Genomic DNA, 22,135 nt, shown 5'->3' with positions numbered 1-22,135 from the left:
TTCATTTATTTCACATTCTTGGCAACGCTTGATATTTTCAGTCTAAAAAAGTATAAGTCTTTGAAGGTAATTGCTCTAAATTCTTTTGTTTAGATAGAGAAGGCACATACATTTGTTCTTTTTGTATAAATTCTGCAGGATCATATATTTATTTACTTTTATTACAATGATGATCATTTAAAGAAATCCAGGAATTTTTTGTCACTTTGACAAATGGTTAGTGATATCGCACTGTGGTTATAATTTTCATTTCATATGTTTACCAGTTATTTGGAAATCCTGTTTGGTGAACTGTCTGTTTATTCTTTGTCTATTTTTCTATTGTGCTGTCTGTTTTTCATATTGAATTAGAGGAGATTTTAAATATACTCTGGATGAAACCTTTGCCAAATACATAGCAAAAATATCCTCTTTCACTCCCTGGCTTGCCTTCTCACTGTCAGTGATGACTTCTCATGGAATAGCAGTTCTTAACTTTAATGTAGTCCAATGTATTTGAGGAATTTTTGCCTGTTTTAAGGTCATGAAGATATTCTCTTGTTTCCTGCCAAAAGTCATTTGTCTTCCCTTTTACATTTCAGCCTACCATATGTCTAAAATCATCTTTTATGTACAGATTGAAATAGACAGTCAAGGTTCTTTTTAAATTTATATATCTAAATGATCCATTATCAATTATTTAAAAGACTATTCTCTCCCCCATATAATGTGAGCTCTAGTGAGTTCATGGTATTTCATTATGTGGCTGTGACATTTAACTAATTGAGAGAACATTTTATTTTCTGCATTTTTGTATTTATTTTTGTAAAATATTTATTTTTGTAAAATTTTTGTATTTATTTTTGCTTTCAGGTGAGTCTCTGAAAAGAAGCTATTGCTGGAATGAGTGCTAAGGTAATTTATTCTATAAAGAATAAGTATCAAGATGCTGAAATGGGCTAGTATTTGTTAAATAAGATAAAATTCTTAGTTATAATTCTGAATTAACTGTTAATAAACAAAATACAAGGTAGATTTTAAAAAGTAAATTCTGACTGGAAGCTCTGCTAATTAGTATTTTTGGGTGGCTTAGGTTAAGTCCTGTTAAAAGTGGTGTTGATCTTGTTTTATTAGATGTACATGAATCAGAATAACTGAGCTATGTTTCTATATTTTGAAGATTAATCTTTATTTTTGAGAGGAAACCTGTTTTGAGGATGTTAATGCAATTAACATTTATTGTTACCACACTAATAGCATTCATTTTCTCAGTGGCTTATTTTAAGGTAACTATTTAAGATGACATAATTTTAAAGGCATTCGAAAAATGGAAACTTATGAAGATGTATCAAAGATAGCTATAATCAAAACTTTATCAGGCCGAGCATAGTGGCACATACCCGTAATCCCAGCACTAAGGAGGTTGAGGCAGGAGGATCACTGTGAGTTTGAGGCCAACCTGGACTGCATAATGAGTTCAAGGCCAGCCTGGACTGCATAGCAAGACCCTGTCTCAAAAACAAACAAGCAAAAACTTTATCTAGGAGTTGAGTTCTACATATTTTATTGATATATCTGTGAACCTTATAGTTGAAATGTAACAGTTTTGTATAGTTAGAACAGCTATTTCATATGATTAGATTTATTCTAATAAAGGGCACATAAAGTCAATTTCCAAAGTGGACTTCAAATGTATTATAATAGTAGCCTAATATTGGAAGAACTTGCTATTTGTCTTTTTTTTAGCTAGTAGGAATGTGTCAGTGGTTTTAATTAGCCTTTGGTGTGAATTTGTTCCTCTCTTAAGTTTCTATATCACAGTGGAGTCTAATGTGTTTGACTTTTAAAATTTTAGTTTAGGGCTGGGGATTTAGCTCAGTGGTTCTGCCACCTGCCTTGAAAGCTCAAGGACCCAAGTTCAATCCCTGGTACCAAATAAATACATAAATAAAATAAAATAAAATAAAATTTTAGTTTATTAGTATGTGTGTGTAGTACATGATGTTTACATTCCTTATGGAAAGTTAGTATAGGTACATAACACATCTTAATTCCTTTTCTTCATTCTCGTTCTCTTCTCTCTCTCCCCCCCTCCACCCATCTCTCGAACCTCTTCCTTTTTTTCTTTTTTGGTAGATGTTTTCAATACATAATGTTTACATTCCTTGTGTAGCATTGGTACATGTACATATTTTTTTTCACATCCTTTTTTTTTTTTTTTTGGTACCAGGGATTGAGCTGAGGACCTTGCACTTGCAAGGCAGGTGGCGGAACCACTGAGGTAAATCCCCGACCCTCACATCTTTTTTATTAGTGCATATTAGTTATATAGAATAATAGGTTTCATTTCAGCAGTTTCTTCAATAACATACTTGATCATTTTTACCTCACCCTTATCACACTCCTTTGCCCAATCCCAGTTTCACATTTTAGGGAGATCAATGTATATAATATATACAATTAATTTTAAGTCTCTAATAGTTCTGCCATTTAAAATAGTTGTAACCAAAATAACCCAGATGGGTTTATGATGAGTAAACCTTTTTTTGTGCTTTGCTAAGCAAGAATTACTAATTTTAATTTTAAAAATATGACTAATCTGCAGTGCATAAAATGCATATGGCTTGGATTTTAGTCCTTAAGAATTATATTTATTTTTTTCACAGAACTTGTATTATGAGTACGTATTTACTCATGTTTACCTTTACATATAGCAACCATTTTTAGTTCTGCAGAAATTATTTGAAGGTGAATAAGTGTTGTGAAATTCGATTTATCAAGACTCTTGTAACTTTTACATTTGCATGTGCAAACTATTATATCTTTTCAAATACCATATTACCTTATTTCTTTACTGTTTCTGCTGAACAAAATAGAAGTGAAAGTTAGAAATTATGACAGCAAGGCTAGTGAGTTGTAGAGAGTGATGTATGTCAGAACTTCCCAAAATGTATTGCATAAAATACTGATTCACAAGATTAAAGCAGTGCTGGATTCAAACAAAACAAAATGAAACAAAAAACAAAACAAAATAAAATGTACATGGGAGTCAAATTAATTTGGAAAACAAAAGTTAACCAGGTTTTCCCAATGCTAAGATATTCAGAGCCTTTACATTGTGTAAAGAGCTAATGTACATTGTGAGTGGCCAAGTGGTGGTAGGATGGGAGGTGGGAGCACAGTATAATATTTCCAGAACAGAAATTTGAGGACAACTCCAAAGTCTAATGCAGTGTTTCCAAAACAGTCCTTAAATAATGTTTGGTTTCACCCTTAAGGTCATCAGTTCATCCTAGCCTCTGACCACTCCTCCCAAGACCCCAAGTCAGAAACAGACTTGATAATTTTGGTACTTTTCTTTGTCTTAGGTTACCAGACTGAAGTTGTTGTACTCCTAGTTTCTATAAGGAAGAACTTTATGTCCTTGAACTAGATCCCAACCTGTCCCTTCCTTCTTTCAACCAATATTTATTCACTCTTCTTCTTCCCTCAGCATTCTTGCCCTGGATATTCCTAAACACAAATCACTTTATCTTATGTTGTTCTTTATCACTCTAGCATGTCACACCATTTTCTTATCTTTTCAACATTTAACATTATCTGAAATATTTATTTACCCATTTGTCAATTATTTGACTTACCCCACTGGACTGCAAGCCTGAAGACAACAAGGACTTTTGTCTTGTTCTTTGTTTCACAGGTCTTACAATAGTGCCCGGTACACAAAGTAGGCTCTTTAAAGGCCTATCTCTGGTCAGGGACACAGGGAATCCTGAGCATTACCAGTTGTGCTTGCAGCAAACATAGGACCTATGGGTCCTTCAATGAGGACCTCTGCTCTTGTCAAGGGTAAGTGGTGGGGTTGGTGAAGATGTTAATAAAGACTTCCTACAGACAACTTCTGAAGTAAATCTGGAAGGCTACATAGGTCATGTGTAGTAGTTACCTTTCCCATCACTGGGACAAATACCCAACACTTGCAACTTAAAGGAGGAAAAGTTTATATGTTTCATGGTCTCCAGTGGGTTCAGTCCAAAGCCAGCTGGAACCAAGTCAGAAATAGGATGATGGAAGGATCTTGCAGAGGAATATCTGATATTTATGGCAGCCAGGAAGCATATAGAGAAGGGAGAAGCCAGGGATAAGAATTCACCCTTCTGTGTCATACTACCAGTGACCCACCTCCAACCACACCCTACCTCCTAACAGCACATTCAGCCCCTGAACTCAGTGAATTCCCTAATGAATCTCTTTGATCCAATCATATTCCAAACAAAGGAGTCTCCTGTGGAACATTTTTGATCTAAACCATAATAATGTTTTGGCCAAAGACAAAGCCCATGCAAAGGGCTGAAAGAAAGTCAGATGATTCAGGCAAGTGCAAGTGTTTCAGGGGAGGCTGACAGCACAGTAGAGGAAATGAGTTTGACCAGGCAGGAAGAGATGGTGACAGGCCTGGAAGATTATGCTAAGGATTTGGAACTTTATTCTGAATTCAGTGGGGGCAGTAAAATTGGAAGGAATGTAACATGTTCAAATTAATATTTTATTTCTGGCAGCAACAAAGAGCGAATGAGACTACAGTTAGAGAGGCCAATTCCAAGCTTTTGAAGCCAACCAGAATTAATTATTTAGTCTTAAGGACCCCCACCCTATACACTTTCCCCCTTTTTCTCCTTTGCTAATAATATTTGCATTGGTTGAAAACATCTTTTCTTCCATATCTATGTGCTCTAGTGCTACCTATTGTTTAAGGCCCAGCTTGAATGAATGAATACAGGAGCTGTGGGCGGAACAGAAGCAACTGTATAACCCTGGGTCTGTTTCTGAGAGTAACTGGAAGAAGAGTATCTTGATCATTAGTGCAGCGCTCTAGGCATCTGTTTAATATAAAATTACTCAGTGATTAACTGATTTCTACATGCTTGACACTGTGAAATACTATATTAATAGGGATTATCTATTTAACTTGTACAACTACAGTCATACATGGTGGTGGGAAACGTGTTGTTAGGCAATTCCTTTGTTGTATGAACATCATAGAGTGGTCTCGCACAATCCTGGATCTAGTCTTTTGAGATAATCTAGCAACACAGTAAATGAGATGTATGAGGATGTTGCTTTCCTGACATGGCATATTGTTTTGTTTTGTAACAAACTTAAAAAAAATAATGTAAGTAGGAAGAGTAAACTCTAAAACAATGATAAAGGTATATAGTAAATACATAAGCTAGTAACATAGTTATATATTGTCAAGTTATTATATACCATACATAATTGTATGTGCTATACTTGTATGTGCTATATTTGTATGTACTTCCAGTGACTGGGAGTCACTAGATTTGTTTTTACCAGCATTGTCACAAAAACACGAGTAGTATGTTGTGGTTCAACATCATGATGGCTATGACACCAATGGGTGATAGAAGATTTTCAGCTCCATTATAATTTTATGGGACCACCTCATATATGTGGTCCATTTGTGATGATTAGGTGACAGATGATTGTACCTACGTAATAAGTATTATTATTAATTTTACATTACAGGTTAGTCAAACAAAACGCATCAAGCATAAATAAGTTGTCCAAAGTCACATCCTGTTAGTAAGGATTAAATATGGAATCTTAGAAGGTCAGAACTTGGAAGATTAGAACCATAATAGCATTATCTTACAAATAGCATTTGAATAAAAGTTAATAGAGCTGGATTCCAGTTAAAAACTAACAACATTATATCCAGCTTAATAATATAGGTATTATCATCCTCATTTTAATATATAAGGATACTATGGATTAGACAGTTTACATTTTGAGATTTGAACCCAGACCTATCTGATTCCAAGATTAAAGATTTTAGCCACTTGGATATGCTCCTTCTGGTAGCTCTGGTACTAAATTATTTGAATGAGCTGTGATTTAAGACTGTGTTATGGTTTATATCTGGATGTCCCTCCGAACTCTCAGAGGTGGGGCTTTTGGAAAATGACTTGATAATGGAGGCTTAGATCTGACTTGCTGTTAGGAGGTGGGCTTCTGTCAGAAGAAGCAGGTCACTGAGACAGTAGCCTGGAAGTTTATCTCCCACCCTGCCTCCTTCCCTCACTCTTTGTTTCCTGTTCACCATGCCCTGAGCAGGTTTCCTCCCCACGCCCCTCTGCCATGCCTTCCTGCTTTGGAGCCAGCCCTAACATGAGCCATCTTATCTTTAAAGTTGTGGATGTCAGGTATTTTGTCCCAGAGACTAGGGAAGTAAATAAGACAGTCTCTTAGGTCCAGCTTTGTCATCTGTAAAATGATAGAATTGGGCTAGAGGGTGTCTAGGTTCCTTTTTGCTCTATAGCATCCCAGAACCCTTGTTAATTTTTTCGTCATGTCAATCATCCATGTTATTGGAGTTACTCCCTCAAGTGGTGAGAGACATATGAATAAAAATTATGACCTAGATTGGTAGCTTGCAAGGTGAACATGGGGCAGAGGGCAGAGCACTGGTTCCCAGCTGGCTAAAAGCTGAAAAAATAAATGCAGTGATGAAAACCCAAAACCACACTCTGTAGAACAAAAAGATTGGAGAACATTGAAGAAATGACCGTGGAGTTTCAAGGTCACTCAGAGACCTAGTGAGAATCATAAGGCAACACTAAAAGGTATGTTAGCAACTAATACATGTGAAAGTGTGGTCTAGGTATAGGGCCAAGAATGGAATTCAGTGAAGAAAAACCAGGACTTGGTGGATTGATCATAGAGACAACATTATATTGAGAATAAAGGGAGAAAAAAGCAGTTCAGTTGGGTGATACCTGATCAATGCAGCTTGTCTAAAATGGAAAGATCGCATGACATCTGGGAACATTTCCTGGGAAATGTGTTTGTAGGGTGCCTGGTGATAAGATAGTCCTTAAGAAACAAATGTATTAATAACAAAGTAGAAACTTGAAACATTTCCTAGGTGTTTGGAGTGTTTGGGAAGATCTGGAACTTTCCTGAAGCAAAGTGATACAAGTGAAACATGTTACATAGTGCCTGATATTCACTAGATCCATGGTAAGTGTTCTTTTTTGTCCCTTTCCCTGCTCCTAAGTAGTAATGTGGGAAAGAGAGACTGAGCCTTCTTATATTTCTAACACTTTGATCCACACTGAGACTAGGTTTGCAAGAAGCTACTGTAAGAAATAGAACAAACACTTATGGAACCAGGACAAACTCTTAGGTATGGAGCAAGCATATTATTTTTAAATACCTATTTTATTTCAGTCACTTTACTTTGTAACAGGATTGCATTTTACATTGACGGCAATCCACCCTCTATTTTGAAAATGGGAACCAGAAAGTCAGAAGTTTAAAAATTGGCCCAAAGTCACATGGCTGCTAATATAGCACAGTTGGAATTTGTCCAACCTATATTGTGCTTTCTTAAACTATCCTATCCTGAAAATTATCATGGAAGTTGGTAAAGGTTAACTATGTGGGGAGAAGTAGGTAGTAGTGCAGGATGACCACCCAGCTCATTTGCTTCGGGGATGATGCAGAGACATTATTCATTCCCATTCCTCCATACCTATGTGTAAAGTAGTAATATTATTTTCCTTCTTACAAAGATAATACAAGTTTAATTACAGAACATTCAAATTTATAGACAAACAAAAAGAAGAAAATAAGTCACCCAAATCCTGCCACCCAGAGATATCCAGGGTTAACATTTTTATTATGTTTTTGTAATGCTTTGTCTGTCCTTATGTATTAATAAACATTATATTATTTATGTATATAACTATATTTTTATAGAAAGTTATAATGTTCATACCTGATTTGGAAAATAATGCTTGTTTATTTAAGATTACATATGAAATACATTTTTCTACCTCAAAATTATTAGGATTGGGGATTATAACAATATTTTGATAAACAATCCAGTCTCATTAATGAAAGGATTACAATATTTATTAAATTTATTGAGATGTTAGAAGAGAAGTAAAACTAATAAGAATGTTAAATACTACTTATAACTACTAAAATAATATTCACTATGTGAAGCAATAGTAACCTAATATTGTACAAATTATTTGATGCCCAGCACTATTATCAGTACTGAAAGGGCTGGGTACATAAAGTCTGGAAGTTTTATATACTTTGAGTTAGCAATAAAGAACACAGAATAACTTCTTTTCAGACCTCATATTACCTGTTATTACACAAACCTACTGAGAGGAATACTCAGAGGATGTTAAGTGATATACTGTTTATCTGCTTTTCTAGGGTATTCTTGAATCAAATAAGATCTTCAGGTTATATTTGTAGATCTTGAAATTTTCACTGAGTTGAGGCTTCCTCTAAGAAGCAGGTATGAGGAATTTATTTCTACATTAACTGTATGAATGCTAAGGAGGGCAGTGTCTGCCACACCATTCGACATCTATGATATTAAACTCTTTGAGAGAAGTTGTTACAGATTTCATGTAGGAAAAAATGTATTACTGAGGAACTTAAATACTTCTTCCTTCATCATAATAACAGAGAATTTATTGATTGTGATTCCTAACATTCTTATCCCCAGTCAGGAAGCTTAGTGCCAAATTTGACAGGAAATCAAAGAAATTAAGTTAATTCTTAAAATTAGAATGTTTGCATATTCTACTTCTCTGATATTGTTTTCTATTTCCATTACCCCCATTGTTATATTTGCATATAAGGGACAATTTTTCCTTATTTCTTTTACCTTAGAAAATAAAAGCAAACATTTTTTGTTGAAGGAATATAATATGAAATATTGTGCTTTACCACCTTAATATATTTTTTCAATTTGCTGTGTGTATAATCTTATAGGATTTTTCTCTTGATTCTCAGAATTTAGAAAGTATATTAGCGTGTAGCTAGTTGTAGCTCTCTTTTGCATCATCTTACTTTGTTATCTGAAGACTAACATCTCTCTTCAGAAAAACTTTCTTCTATTATTTCTTTGATGATTGCTTCCCCTTTACCTAATCTATTCTTTCAAGAGGCTAACTTTTTCTAGGAATTAAGTACTTGTAAGGGGACCAATTCATTTAATTTGCCTGGAACTTTGTTAATTTTAGCACAAACAGCAATAGTTGATCAGCCTACACTTAAGTAAGTCACTGAGCCTCTAAGTGGTTTTCAAACTGTATTAATGGAGATACTTTTTAATCCATTGTGGACTGATACTTTTGGAAATGCAATAAAAATATATTAAAAATAAAATATAAGAAGACATACAAGATACAAACCTGATTTTAAAAATTGTTAGATTCAGGGCTGGGGACACAGCTCAGTGGTGCCACACCTACCCGGCAAGTACAAGATCCTGAGTTCAATTCCTGGTACAAAAAAAAAAAAGTTAGATTCAACAGAAAAACATTTACTTTGTCAAATTGCTCTGGAAGTTTTAAATACTCACTTTCTATTTCTGTTGGTTATTTGTAAAATCTGCTGTCACCTAGTGGACCACACTTTGAAGAGCCCTGCTCTAGGATTTCTCTAATCTTCCCTGGTAATCCCTTCCACCTTCTCTAACCCACATTCCATTCTCCTCAGCCTCTGCTAAATACCTCTTTTGTGTTCAGATACCCCATTACATTAAGCTATGCCTTCCTTCAGAGGTAGCGATGGAGTCTTATTTTTATCTTTCAATGCCTAGCACCCAACACCCAGCCAGGCAAAGAGTTTTTGTTGTATTCATGAGTATTCAGACTAGAATAAATTACAACAAAGTTTTAGTTATGGTTGTTTTGGGGAGAGTGGAATTGTGGAGCTCTCTTTTTCGCACTTTTCAGTGTTAGTTTTTTCTAACATATGTATTATTTTTCCTACTTTTTTTTTTTTTTGGTACTGGGGATTGAACTCGGGTCCTTGCGCTTGTGCAGCAGGTGGTGAAACCACTGAGATAAATCCCTGGCCCTTCATATGTATTATTATTATTTTTTTTTTGATACCGGAGATCGAACTCAGGTCCTTGAGCTTGCAAGGCAGGCGGCGGAAATATGTATTATTTTTAACAACTGTTATTGTTGAATAAATGACATCTAACTCACCATGACCTATGGTCTGTAAAAAGTCCCCTTTCACAGTATTATGTAAAAAAATCCTGAAAAATCCCTATTGTCATTGAGAAACAGGATTTTACTCTCATCTTACTTGGATTGGGAAAATCATCCAGAGACTAAAATGACTAATTTTAGGGGCATTCAAGGAAATTTTGTACAAATTTTGTATGAATTTCCTCTTGAATAGAGGATAGAAAATGTTTCCTTTTACATTGTGTCCTTTTGTAAGTGGCCTGTGATTCTGTGAAGTTCGATAACCACTTGTTTGTATTATTTAGATGCTAGAATAACTGGATGTGACCATTTAAACTGAGTGATGGGTCCTGACTTCCTGCCCAGACAATAGTACTATTTGAACTGGCAGTTAATCACAGTTTAATATGTCTTATCTGAAATGTACAATATGACTAATTCAGCAGCTAAACAGTTTCATTGGGATCTTGGTGTCAGTGGAATTCCTGTCACCTTTCCAACAGTTAAGTCATATTGCATAACTGTGGGGTGACATCACTGTACTACAAGATTATTGGCTGAAGACAAGGCAAAAAAAATTTCCTGGACTGCAAACCTTTCTGATATCTGAACGAATGTGCTGTTGCAATATAGTCAGAAAGAAGAGTAAAATCGCTATTGAAAGTGGCTGGCTTTTGGTGTGGCAGTGAAACCTGCAATGCCTGTAGCACACAGGGATATTCTCCAATGTGCTTGAGTATGAAGTCTCTTTCCTAGAGGTGTGGAGTGACAGAACTGAGTTAGCGGCATCCTCTTGTACTGAGGCATTTAATTCCGATGTGAACTTTACAGTGTTCTCTGTGGAGGGAGTAACTTAAAAAATACAGTTCACCATCTGCTATACACATCAACACTGAAGTTATGGTCATCTGGGACTCAGTTGAAAACCTTTTATGGTTGAAAGCTTGGCTTATTTTCAAGGGAACTGGTAGTCCAGATTAATCACCACAGAACACTTAAAGTTTATTTAACTTTATAAAACATCATGCTTTAAAATAACCCACAGAAATGCCTAGCAACTAGTGCTACGGCTGGCTGGAATTTATATAATGACTACATGTATGATTTACTATGTACCAGCATTTGTCTAAGTAATTTGCGTATATTAGTTCATTTAATCATAGAAAGTAGATACCATTATTATTTCCAAGTTACAGAGGAGAAAATGGAGACTCTGGGATTACACACTTGGTAAAGAGTGAATCCAGGATCTGAACCCAGGTAGTTCAGCACCAGAGCACTAATCTTAACTAATGCCTCTCATGGCAACTTTCATGATGATAATAATAACCACAACAATAATTACTACCTTTGCTGCTGCTATTTTCATCTACTGAGTGCTTTTTATGCTCTGAATTACAGCCATCACATCACTTCAGCAACTTTGTGAGATAGAAACTGTACTATTACTGTATTAAACCTATTTGATAGGTTAGAAAAGTGAGACAGAGAAAATCAGTCATCCAGAAAGTAGGTAATGGAGCATATTGGAAGCTCTGTCTAGACCTAGACTCCATGCTTTTAGCCATCATGCTACACTGTTTTGCAATAGCTGCTACTTAGTGAGTACCAACTAATGTACATTCCTCATAACAGTCCTAATTATGGGTATTATTTGCTCCAGATCATGCCAAAGGAGTAGGTAATTTGATAACTCCTAAGTGGCAGAGTCAAATTTCTGCCATGTCTGTTGGACTCCCCCATGCCACACTACTTCCCCCACAACCCAAGCTATAGCTCCCATGCAGGTGAGAGAGGTAAGTTAGGTGAGAAGCTGCCTTCTTGGGAGTCCAGAGTGCAAATGATACTTGATCTGAGCATGGCTCAAGGGTGGAGCTGGGTAGAGAGGCCAAAGAGTCCTGGAAGTCAGCAATCATCTAGGGAAATGTGCATCCTTTCCATCTGTTAGTTCTGGTTAATGTCGTGTGGTCAGCCCCACCCCTCTCCCTTTCATTCCCTTTCTCTTTGCTTAGTATTTCCAAAGCAGTGCTCCCCTTCTCTCCTTCCTCTAGTACAGGGCATGGGAACGCTCAGCTCTCTTGCCTTGCACGGGTTTTCTCCCCACCCCCAGTTCTCCTCTCCTTCTGTAGCACATATTCAGTTCTCTGGAGTGTGGCCACCCATAAGCATGACACACATTCAGTGAGCTTTAGAAATGCATGTGCTTAGTGCATTTAACTTTATTAAAGGGGACACATACCCATAGTGCACCTGTATAAAACCTATTAATGTCACATTATGGGTATGTCACCCTCAAATATATAATAATTTAAACTCTGAAATCACAATAAAAAGCCAAAAACAAGCAAGCTAAAAACGATTGAGAAATAATTTGAATATTGCAATAAGTATTTACCCCAGAGTTTTCAAGAACAAAGAGCCCCTGTGGTGAAATTAAACTCTTATTCCATTAAAGAAATATTTGTCTGGGAGATGTAAACAATAAAAAAATATGTGTTACATGTCTTACATATATCTAAATACTTTTTAAAATGTAAATTCCCTAAAAATGAAAAAAATATGAGACAGGTTTGTTCCAATAAAGAAGAAAGTACCTTGGAAATGATCAGGGAATCTTCTCGAAGGAGGAGAGACATTGCCAGAACAAGACAAATTGGTAGAATTACAATGGTTGACATTAGAATTTAGGGAAAGAATACTCCACATTGAGAAGTAGCATTAGAAAAAGAGACAAGACCAAAAGATGTGGCCATGGATCCTCTGCTGGGGTACACAGCTATTAAGTAATATGAGAATCTTCTATAAAAATCTGAACATTTGATCAGTGATTTGTTTTGCTTTTACACCAGAGAATAGGAGGTGGTGAGAAAGTGTGATTCATTCCAAAGTTAGAAAATGGAAAATCTTAACATATTGATACAGAGCTGCCATCTCCTAGACCCATGAATCTTCTTTTAATAAAGGTAGAAGAAGACTTAGAATTGTAAACAATTCAAGGCCACCCAGAAGATGGTAGCTCAAGGAATCTACTCCTGCGTCTTCTGACTTTCCCAGTGATCTCAAGTCAGCCTCGCCATCTTCACTATTCAGAGTTTATATTCCTGGAAAATGACAAGTTTCTTCTATTCAGAATGTGAGTGAATAATGCATGAGAATCTCTCTTAAGGGTTGTATGTGACCCTAACCCATGTCTGGGAATGGCATTTTTATAGCCAAGACTGCTTTGAGATAATTGAGATCATTTTGGTTCTTTGATCAACAAGTGTTTTAAGATGTGGTCAGGAGATCACTTCATTTTTTCAGACGTTGGAGGAGTCTAATTATGGTAGTCCAGTTCAAGGATGGGCCCAGTGATTCTTGCCTTCTGGTATGCATATACTGTATAGTGTGATAGCAGTAGAATATGGTAAAAGCAATGGTATGTCACTTCAGAGATAGATTATAAAGGAAATTGTGGCTTGTGATCTCAGAACACAGCTACCATGTCTCTATAGAGAGGCTCATGTGGTGAAGAACTGAGCCTTCTTGTGAGCAGCTCAGGAGGAACTGAGATTTTGGATTAAAGGTTAAGTGAATAAGCCATCTTAGAAGCAGATTCAACAGACAAAGTCAAGTCTTTGAATGACTGCATTCCTGGCCAAGACTTCCTCTTGATCCCTGTGAAGGACTCCAAGCTAGAACCCACCAATCTAAGCTGCTATTAGATTTTGGATGGACAAAAACAGTATGACATAATAAAAGTTGGTTTAAGCTGCTAATACTTGGGAATGTTTTCTTATAGAGAAATAAATAACTATAGACCTATCATTCTTAGACTTTGTCCTCTAGAAGCTAACACTACTCAGGAGAAAAAAATAAATAAACTGCAACAATAACAAGAATGCTCCAAACCTAGGTATATAAGCATCTACTTACAATATAGTACAAGTGCTATGTAGGAAATAACTACCAAGCACTACAGGTGGCAGGAGATATAACAATTAACTGTATTTGGAGAGAAAAGGGGTCTAAAAAACCCCAAAACTTCACAAACAGATGTTTAGAGATCAGTCTCTAAGAAAAATCAGTTATTTTCCTAGCAAAAAAAAGAAAGAAGAGCATATATGGAGACCAATGTCTGTCTCAGGGAATGTGTTCAGTTCTATATATCTTTGACCAATTTGTGTGAGGATTCCCTGCTAGGGAAAATAGGTTTATCCTAAGACATAAGAAGTCACTGACAGATTTTAAGAAGGAGATTGGAAACATCACTTATACATTATAGGTAGATAGCTGTTGTAGGTTTACTAGAAAGGTCTGAAGGGACTAGAAACAGGGAAGGATGAAGTCCATATAGAAAATGATTATAGTTCATCCCAATAGCTTCTCAAATTAAAGACTAGTGAATTTTTGATGTAATCATATCACTCATCTAGTAGTTTTTAAGTTTAATAGTTTTAAATTTGAAATAATTTTAGGTGTATCAAAAAGTTACAAAAACAGGATAAAGAATTTCTATATAATCCTCACCCAGCTTCCTCACACACTAATACTTCATATAACCATAGTAAAATTTTTATTTAAAAATTTTTTTTCACAGTATAATTTTTAAAATCAGAACATTAACATTTATACGTTTGTAATTCATTCACTGACTTTATTCAAATTTCATCACCATTCATTTGATTGGTGTAATTTTTCTGGTCCAGGGTCACCTTTTACCTTTAGTTGTAATGTCTCCTTGTCTCCTTTAATTTGGGACAACTCTTCTTTGTTTTCCATGAGCGTGATGTTATTAAAGTGTCCTATTCAGTCACTTTATATAATGTTCATTAACTTAGGTTTAGCTTATCTGATGTTTCCTCATGGTTAAGTTTCAGTTATGTACTTTTGGCAAGAATACCATAGAAATAATGTTTTGTGTTCTCAGTGTATTATATTGGAAGTCATGTGGTACTGACCTGTCTCATTATTGGTGATGTTAATTTTGATAACTTGGTCACAGTTATTTTTTCCAACTGTTTCCACCTAAATGAGAATCTCCTGAGAAGATACTTTCAGGATATTCATGTTTTTTGTGTCATATCAACTGTTCTCCCAGTAATTTTTAAATTATTGAATTGAAATTCTTAATTTAATGCCTAAAATAATGATTACGTTGGTACTTTCCAAATGGTAGAAATCAGAAGATTTTGTATTATAATTTCCAGTAGATTTAAAACATATTCCCCAACTTTTTGATACTCCACCCTTCAAAATATGGAGTCTAATTCTGTTCTCTGTACTTGGTGCCTTGTTAGTAATGAATACAATATGGCAGAAGTGATTTCCAGACTAGATCATGAGAGGTATTGTCATTTACTACTTGCCTTCTATCTCGGGTGGCTCACTTTAGGGGAGGTCAGCTACCATGTCATGAAAATATTTAGGGCAGCTCACTGGCAATGTCCATGTGGACAGGAATGGAAGCATTCTGCCAACATCAGCATTAACTTGTAGGCATGTTAACTTGTAGCATGAGCTGCCTTAAAACTGAATCTTCTGGTCCCAGGTAAGCCTTCAGCTGACTACAGACATATTGACTCAACCTCATGAGAGACTATGAGCCAGAACCACTCAGCTAAGGCACTCCCAGATTCCTGACCTACACAAAATGGGTGTGTGAGATAATAAATGTTTATTGTTTTAAACCAATAAGTTTTGGTATGACTTGTGGTGCAGAAATAGATAACACACACATGCTGATAGGTAGGAAAATAATCAGAAAAAAAGTTAAAGAGGGAGGATAATCCTAGAAGGGCACTAAAATCCCCCCCAAAACATGGCAAAACCAGAAATACGTGTCCAGGTAAATCTGAACACATGTACATGAATGTTCATAGCAGTATTACGGGGTGTATACTATAATCCTAGTACCCACCTACAGTAAAATGTATAAATATATTGCAGAATGTCCATCTGATAGAGAATATATAAAAAAGAAGATCTGTAAATTATAGCTATAAGCAGTAATGTGGGTGAATCTGAAAAACAATATTGGATGGAAGAAGTCTAGCACAAAGGAATATATATTACACAAATATATTTCTGTAAAGTTTGAAAGAGGGCAAAATTAAATTATTGTTTTTAGGGAAGATTACTTGGGTGATAAATCTGTAAAGAAAAGCAAGAAAAGTGAATACTATAAAAGGCAAGATGATGATTTTTTTTTTGAGGGAGGAATGCAGAGGTTGGGATTGAAGAGGGGCCAGGGCTGGGGATTTAGCTCAGTAGTTCTGCTGCCTGGCTCACAAACGCAAGGACCTAAGTTCAATTCCTGGTACCCCCCCCCCCCCAAAAAAAGAAAGAAAAGAAAAGGGGCTATAGGTGGGGCTTTCTGAAGTTTTAAAAATATATCATTTCTTTCCTTTTAAAAAATAATTTCTGTTGAGGTTTACTTTACATACAAAAAATGTAACTTTTTTTGTGTATATGATGTATATATATATGTAAAATGTAATGTAACTTATATATCTGTGTGATCTTTAAATAAGTTACCCAGATATTGACTTGATCACAGTTCATTAAACAGCATATTTATATTTTATGTGCTATGTGTGTTATATTTTACGGTTTAAATGGTTAAAAACAGAATATAAATACAGCATAGGATTTTGAGAATCAGACTAGATCAAAAGGTGAACACCAGCTAGCAATTAGCACTCTGTTGAAAAACAACTAACACATACTGAATAATAAGAATGAAGGTAGAACCCAGGGGACAATAAACTCTTCCAGCTTATGTATGGAAATGTCACTTGGTGGGCCAGTGATCAGATACCCTGATTGCCAAGGAAGACCCTAGCCTGGGCAGTGTGATTTTCAAGGTTTTCACATTGAGAGTAGAAAGCAGATGGGTTTAAGAGAGGGTAGGGTTAGGCACAATTACAAAGAAGGTACCGCTTCTAAACACCTTGTCGTCTCTGTGCCTGCCCCTACTCTGTTTCTCTACACCTCTGGACACTCAGCAGCTTGTGTACTTACCCCACTTCCCTTCCTGTCATATACTTATGTCCAAAGTCAAGGCAAGTCTAAAGTCCAGCTTTGTTGATTCCTGGTCGAATCAGTAGTGTTTCTATCATATCACACTAGCTGAAGAAATGCATTTGTACCTTCACTTTGATCTCTGACTATGAATGACAGGTTCTGTGTCCTAAAGAAACTTCTGTCATCAGTGACTAGTTGTTTGAAATATATTTTAGGTGAAGTGAGCCTTCATGTCCCCAAAATAGCACCCTGTAAATTCTGGTATGGTATGCCCTGGGGAGAAGGTGTCAGGGAACCTTATAGAGTCACCCAGGTGATTCATAGATGACAGCCTGTATCCTGTATGACAACCTGCCTCTCTCCACACCCCCTCCCTCACTGAGAATCACCTTTTACAGGAAGGCCACTCACTGACCAGATATAATACATAGCCATTCCTTCCTTCATTCATCAACAATTTATTGAGCTCTAATTGTGTGTCTTGCCCTGGACTAGCACTGGTAATTCAGGGTTGAACAGAAAGAGGCATAATAAGCCCTGCATTCTTGGAATGGTTCAATACAAGATGTGTCTAATCAGGTCAAGCAGATAAATGTAAAATTACCACTCAGGTAAGTACTTTAAATCTGATTTTATTTGTTATGAAGAGAGGTGAACTGAGAGAGGGCTAAATAATTATGATTTTCAAATATAAGATCAATAAATTATATGGAAAAGACTGTCTAGTACACTGAAAGAAGACAGAAAAAAGACACTAAAAAAGAGGTTTGCTATAACATACAGCCTTTAAGGTAAAGGCTATTATAATCAGGGTTATGCTCTATGCTAGGCATCGTGTTAAGTGATTTATATATCACCTGAAGTAGTGATCATATATCAATATTTACTAAACCTAATTATGTAGATAAATCATCACAAGGCCCTATAGATGTATGAAGTTGAGACTCAGAGAGAATAAATAACCTATCTAAGCCCACACAGCACATATATATGTGTATTTTATATTGTTCTTGTCACTTTCTGATGCAGTTCTGGAAGTCCTCTTTTGCAAATGTCTTAATTGCATTGTTATGGGTGCCTTGACATCCTGCAAAAAAAAAAAAAAACCATGGTGATAAAAATATACAGTAAATATATAGTGAATGAAAAAATTTTTGATTTATTACAATAAAAGACATATTACCATTAATCTCTCTCAAAATACTCCCCCATGATTCAAACACACTTAGTTCAGGAAATCCTCTCTCATGAGTGTCTTTATGAGGTGTGATTAAAAAAATACAGTGAATGCTGCCGCCAAGTACCATCCAACAGAGAGCAGGCTTGTTAAAAACATCATAATGTGGGCCGTGGATTTAGCTCAATGGTTCCACTGCCTGGCCCGCAAATGCAAGGTCCCAAGTTCAATCTCTTGTATCAAAAAAATAAAAACAAAAAACCAAACAAAAAAAAAACCTTTGAGGTTCTGCATTATAGTTGTTAAAAAAAAAGTCATGATGTGTCTTTATCCTCCTTATTCATCCAATCTGTCACTCTGCAACTTCTGACTCTTCCCCAAAGTCAAAATGATCATGAAAGGGAAATGTTTTGAATCAACTCAGAATATTGAGGCAGCAATGACAGGGCAACTAAAGACACTCATGAAAGAGGACTTTTAGAACTGCTTCAGAAAGTGGCAAGAGTGATTGGATAAGTGTATTCAAAGACGTGGGGTATGTTTTGAGGGGAATTAATGGCCATGTATCTTTTACTGTACTAAGTTTTTATTTATACGTTAACCATTTTTTTTGCAATCACAGCTCATATATAAAACACTTTTATCAGTATATAATTCACATACCATAAAATTCGCCTTTTATTTATTTGTTTTGTTTGAGACAGAGTCTCCCTTTGTAGTTCAGGCTAGTCTTGAACTCATTATATGGCCCAGACTGGCTTTGAACTCAAAGTGATCAAAGTGATCCTCCTGCCTCAGCTTTCCAAGTGTTGGGATAATAGGTGTGTGGCACCAGCCCTAGCAAAATCCACCCTTTTCAAGTATAAAATGCAGTGGGTTTTAGTATATTCAGAGTTGTGAATTATCATAATGTAATTTTAGAATATTTTGACCCCCCCCCGCCAAGAAACCCTGCACATGTTAGCTCTTATTCTTCCTTCCCCTGGCCCTAGTAATCACTAAGATTTTTTTTTTTTTTTTTGGTACTGGGGATTGAACTTGGGTCCTTCTGCTTGCGAGGCCCGCGGTGGAACTACTGAGCTAAATCCCTGGCCCTTCACCAAGATATTTTCTGATAGGATTTAAGTATTCTAGACATTTCATATAAATTAAATTATATAATATGTGACCTTTTGGTCTGGATTGTCAGTGTAATGTTTTTAGAATTCATTCATGTTGCATCATACATCAGCATTTCATTTCTTTTGATCTTTTTGCCAAATAATATTCAACTGTATAGATAAACCACAGTTTATCCATTTTCATTATGGCCATCCCAGTGGATGAGAAGCATTACCTCATTGTGATTTTGACTGGTGTTTTTCTAATAGCTAATGATATTAAACGTTTTCATGGGCTGGGGATTTAGCTCAGTGGCACTGCACCTGTCTCGCAAGCAGGAGGTCCTGAGTTTGATCCCTGGTACTGAAAAGAAAAATGTTTTCATATGCTTACTGGCCATTCATATATCTGCTTGGCTGGATTTTTTGTTTGTTTGTTTGGTACCGGGATTCGAACTTGGGTCCTTGAGCTTGTGAGTCAGTCAGCAGAATCATTGAGCTAAATCCCTAGCCCCCATATATCTTCTTGGAAGAACTGCCTACTTATATATCCTTTGTCTGTGTTTTAATTGGATTATTATCTTTGAGTTTTAGGAGTGTTTATGTATTCTAGATACAAGTCCTTTATCAGATATACAGAATATCTCTATTATTTTATTCACTGATATTTTTCAGCATCCATATTTTTATGAACAAATAATATTTCATTGAATTGATATACCACTTTATCAACTGATGGACATTAGGGTTATTTCTACTTTTTTGGTTATTGTAAATAATGCTAAGAACATTTATTTTTTGTGTAGACACATATTTTCAAAATTCTTGGGTATTTCTAGAGGAAAAATTGCTAGATCATCTGTTTACTCCATGTTTAACATTTTGAGGAACAGCTGAACTATTTTCCAATGTGGTAGTATTATGTTATAACCTATCAGTAGTATATGAGGGCTTCCATTTCTATGTTAGCCTTCTTAATGAGTATAACATGGTATCTCAGTGTGGTATGTTTTTATTTGTTAGTTTTTTGTTTTCCATGGAACTAGGGATTGATTTAGCTTAAGGTAAATCTCCACCCATTTAGGAAGAAAAATTTTTTTGAGACAGGGTCTCATTAAGTTGCTAAGTTGCCTTCGTTGGAATTGAATTCGTGATCTTTCTGCCTCAGACTCCAGAGTGCTGGAATTACAGGCATATGCTATGACCCTAACTCTCAGTGTGGTTTTGGTTTGCATTTCCACATAGTTACAATTTATTAAATTTAAATACAAATTCAGGTCTTAAGCCAGAATTTTTAACTATTGGACAATAACATCTCTCTCAGGCTCCTAGAAGTAGGGAAGAATTTTTAATAAGATTGTTAGTTACTGGTTTGAGTTCTAATTGTAATCTGTATTTACCTCTGGAAGCTTTTAAAAATCAAGGTTCTATTTGTTTTTATCTAGGATGTAGTAAATCCTGTGATGTCCTGGTAAATAGTTAACAAGAAGTTAAGGCTGTTGGGTTAGGGTGGGGGTACCAATAGGAGCATTGATTTGTGGTCTTTGAAGATTTCCATAGTGTGAATGGTTCCAGTTTTTATCAATTTCAGGCCAACTTAAAGGTCTGTCAGCCAGATTGCAAAATTTCTGAAGACGTAACAATCAGCTCTTGTATGCAATATGAGCCAGAGCCAGCTCCAGCAAATCAATTGCATAAATTCAATAAGATACTCTGAACTGCAAGTGCTTTTTCACATAAAAGAAGACAAAATGATAGTTATGCAAGATATAATTATATATGTTGAAAAACCTAAGGGAATTAATGTAAAATTATTATAAACAATGAGCAATTTCAGCAATGTGACTACACACAAAAAATTATACAAAAATCAGCTTTTCTGATAAAAAATAGGTAGTTAGAAAATATGATAGTGAAGATTTCTCAATCACAGTAACAATTAAACAGCAACAGTAACAAAACCACAAGCTACCAGTAAATAAATTTAATAAGGAATATAGGGTTTCTGTAGCAAGAAAAGTCTAAAATTCTTCTGAGAGGCATGAAAAAATTGAATGAGATGGTAAAATGTATGCTGAAACCTTACACGGATCTTAATATTATATAATTGTCATTTCTCACTGGATTATTTTATAAATCAAATGCAATCTCAATTAAAATAATAAAAAGATATTTTTAGAACTTTTTGGAAATGGATAGAAAAGCAAAACAACAACAACAAAGAGAGTATTCAGGAAAGTTTTGAAAAAAGACAAAGGAGAAGAGGAGGCCTATATTAGCACATACTAAACTACATCACAAAAATATAGCAGTGAAAATAAGGTGATACTGTAGAAGGATTTATTATAGATTGATAGAAAAAAAAGTAGTCTAGGAAATACTGCATTTCAAATTAGAAGGGAAAATTTCACAAATGGTATTGAAATAATTAGGTGGCCATTTGAGAGGGGAGTCTATGTGGACCAGAGTTTTAAGTGCTAGAAGAAAACACAGCAGTAATTACTTTTTCAATTTTTTATTGGAGAAATTTTCTAAAATAACATGAAACTCAGATGCCAGGAATAGCACTACATAAAAACTCAAAATTCTGTATAATGTATGAATGACAAATGAAAAGACAGCAAAAATCTAGAAAAAGTATTTTTAGTAGAAGCACTAAAGACATAACAAATGAACAAAATTATTATAAAATAAAGAAGAAAAAAAATCAATAGCTTAGATGAAAACAAAGAACATTTAAATACATATATTTAGTAATACATATAATTAGTAAAAGTAACTAAATATTAAAAACATTCATTCTCACTAATAATTAAAATACATTTGTAAACTAATAATTTGTG

The 22,135-nt window shown here is 35.3% G+C and overlaps 1 protein-coding gene across 20 annotated transcripts in view; it reads right to left on the bottom strand.

Annotated features, from left to right (window-relative positions):
- Positions 1-8,009: 8,009 nt before the first annotated feature.
- Positions 8,010-22,135, bottom strand: part of LOC147825285 (uncharacterized) — a 96,187-nt gene continuing 82,061 nt past the window's right edge. For 12 of the 20 annotated variants that reach the window (XR_015440869.1, XR_015440862.1, XR_015440865.1 and 9 more), the window contains one exon: positions 8,012-18,102. Coding sequence is in view for 3 of the 20 variants with exons in the window: in XM_087186334.1 (XP_087042460.1) it covers positions 17,983-18,102 (120 nt within the window). In the remaining 17 variants the exon portion in view is untranslated. Of the gene's footprint in view, positions 18,103-22,135 lie in introns of all 20 variants that reach the window. The other 8 variants (XR_015440873.1, XR_015440878.1, XR_015440874.1 and 5 more) reach the window with 3 other exon arrangements.

Source organism: Heterocephalus glaber, unplaced genomic scaffold (assembly GCF_053883595.1).
Source record: "Heterocephalus glaber isolate CG9 unplaced genomic scaffold, H.glaber_assembly_v1.0 deba00001504, whole genome shotgun sequence".
In the NCBI taxonomy this organism is placed as follows: Eukaryota; Metazoa; Chordata; class Mammalia; order Rodentia; family Bathyergidae; genus Heterocephalus; species Heterocephalus glaber.
This window is presented reverse-complemented; position numbering and strand designations above follow the sequence as displayed.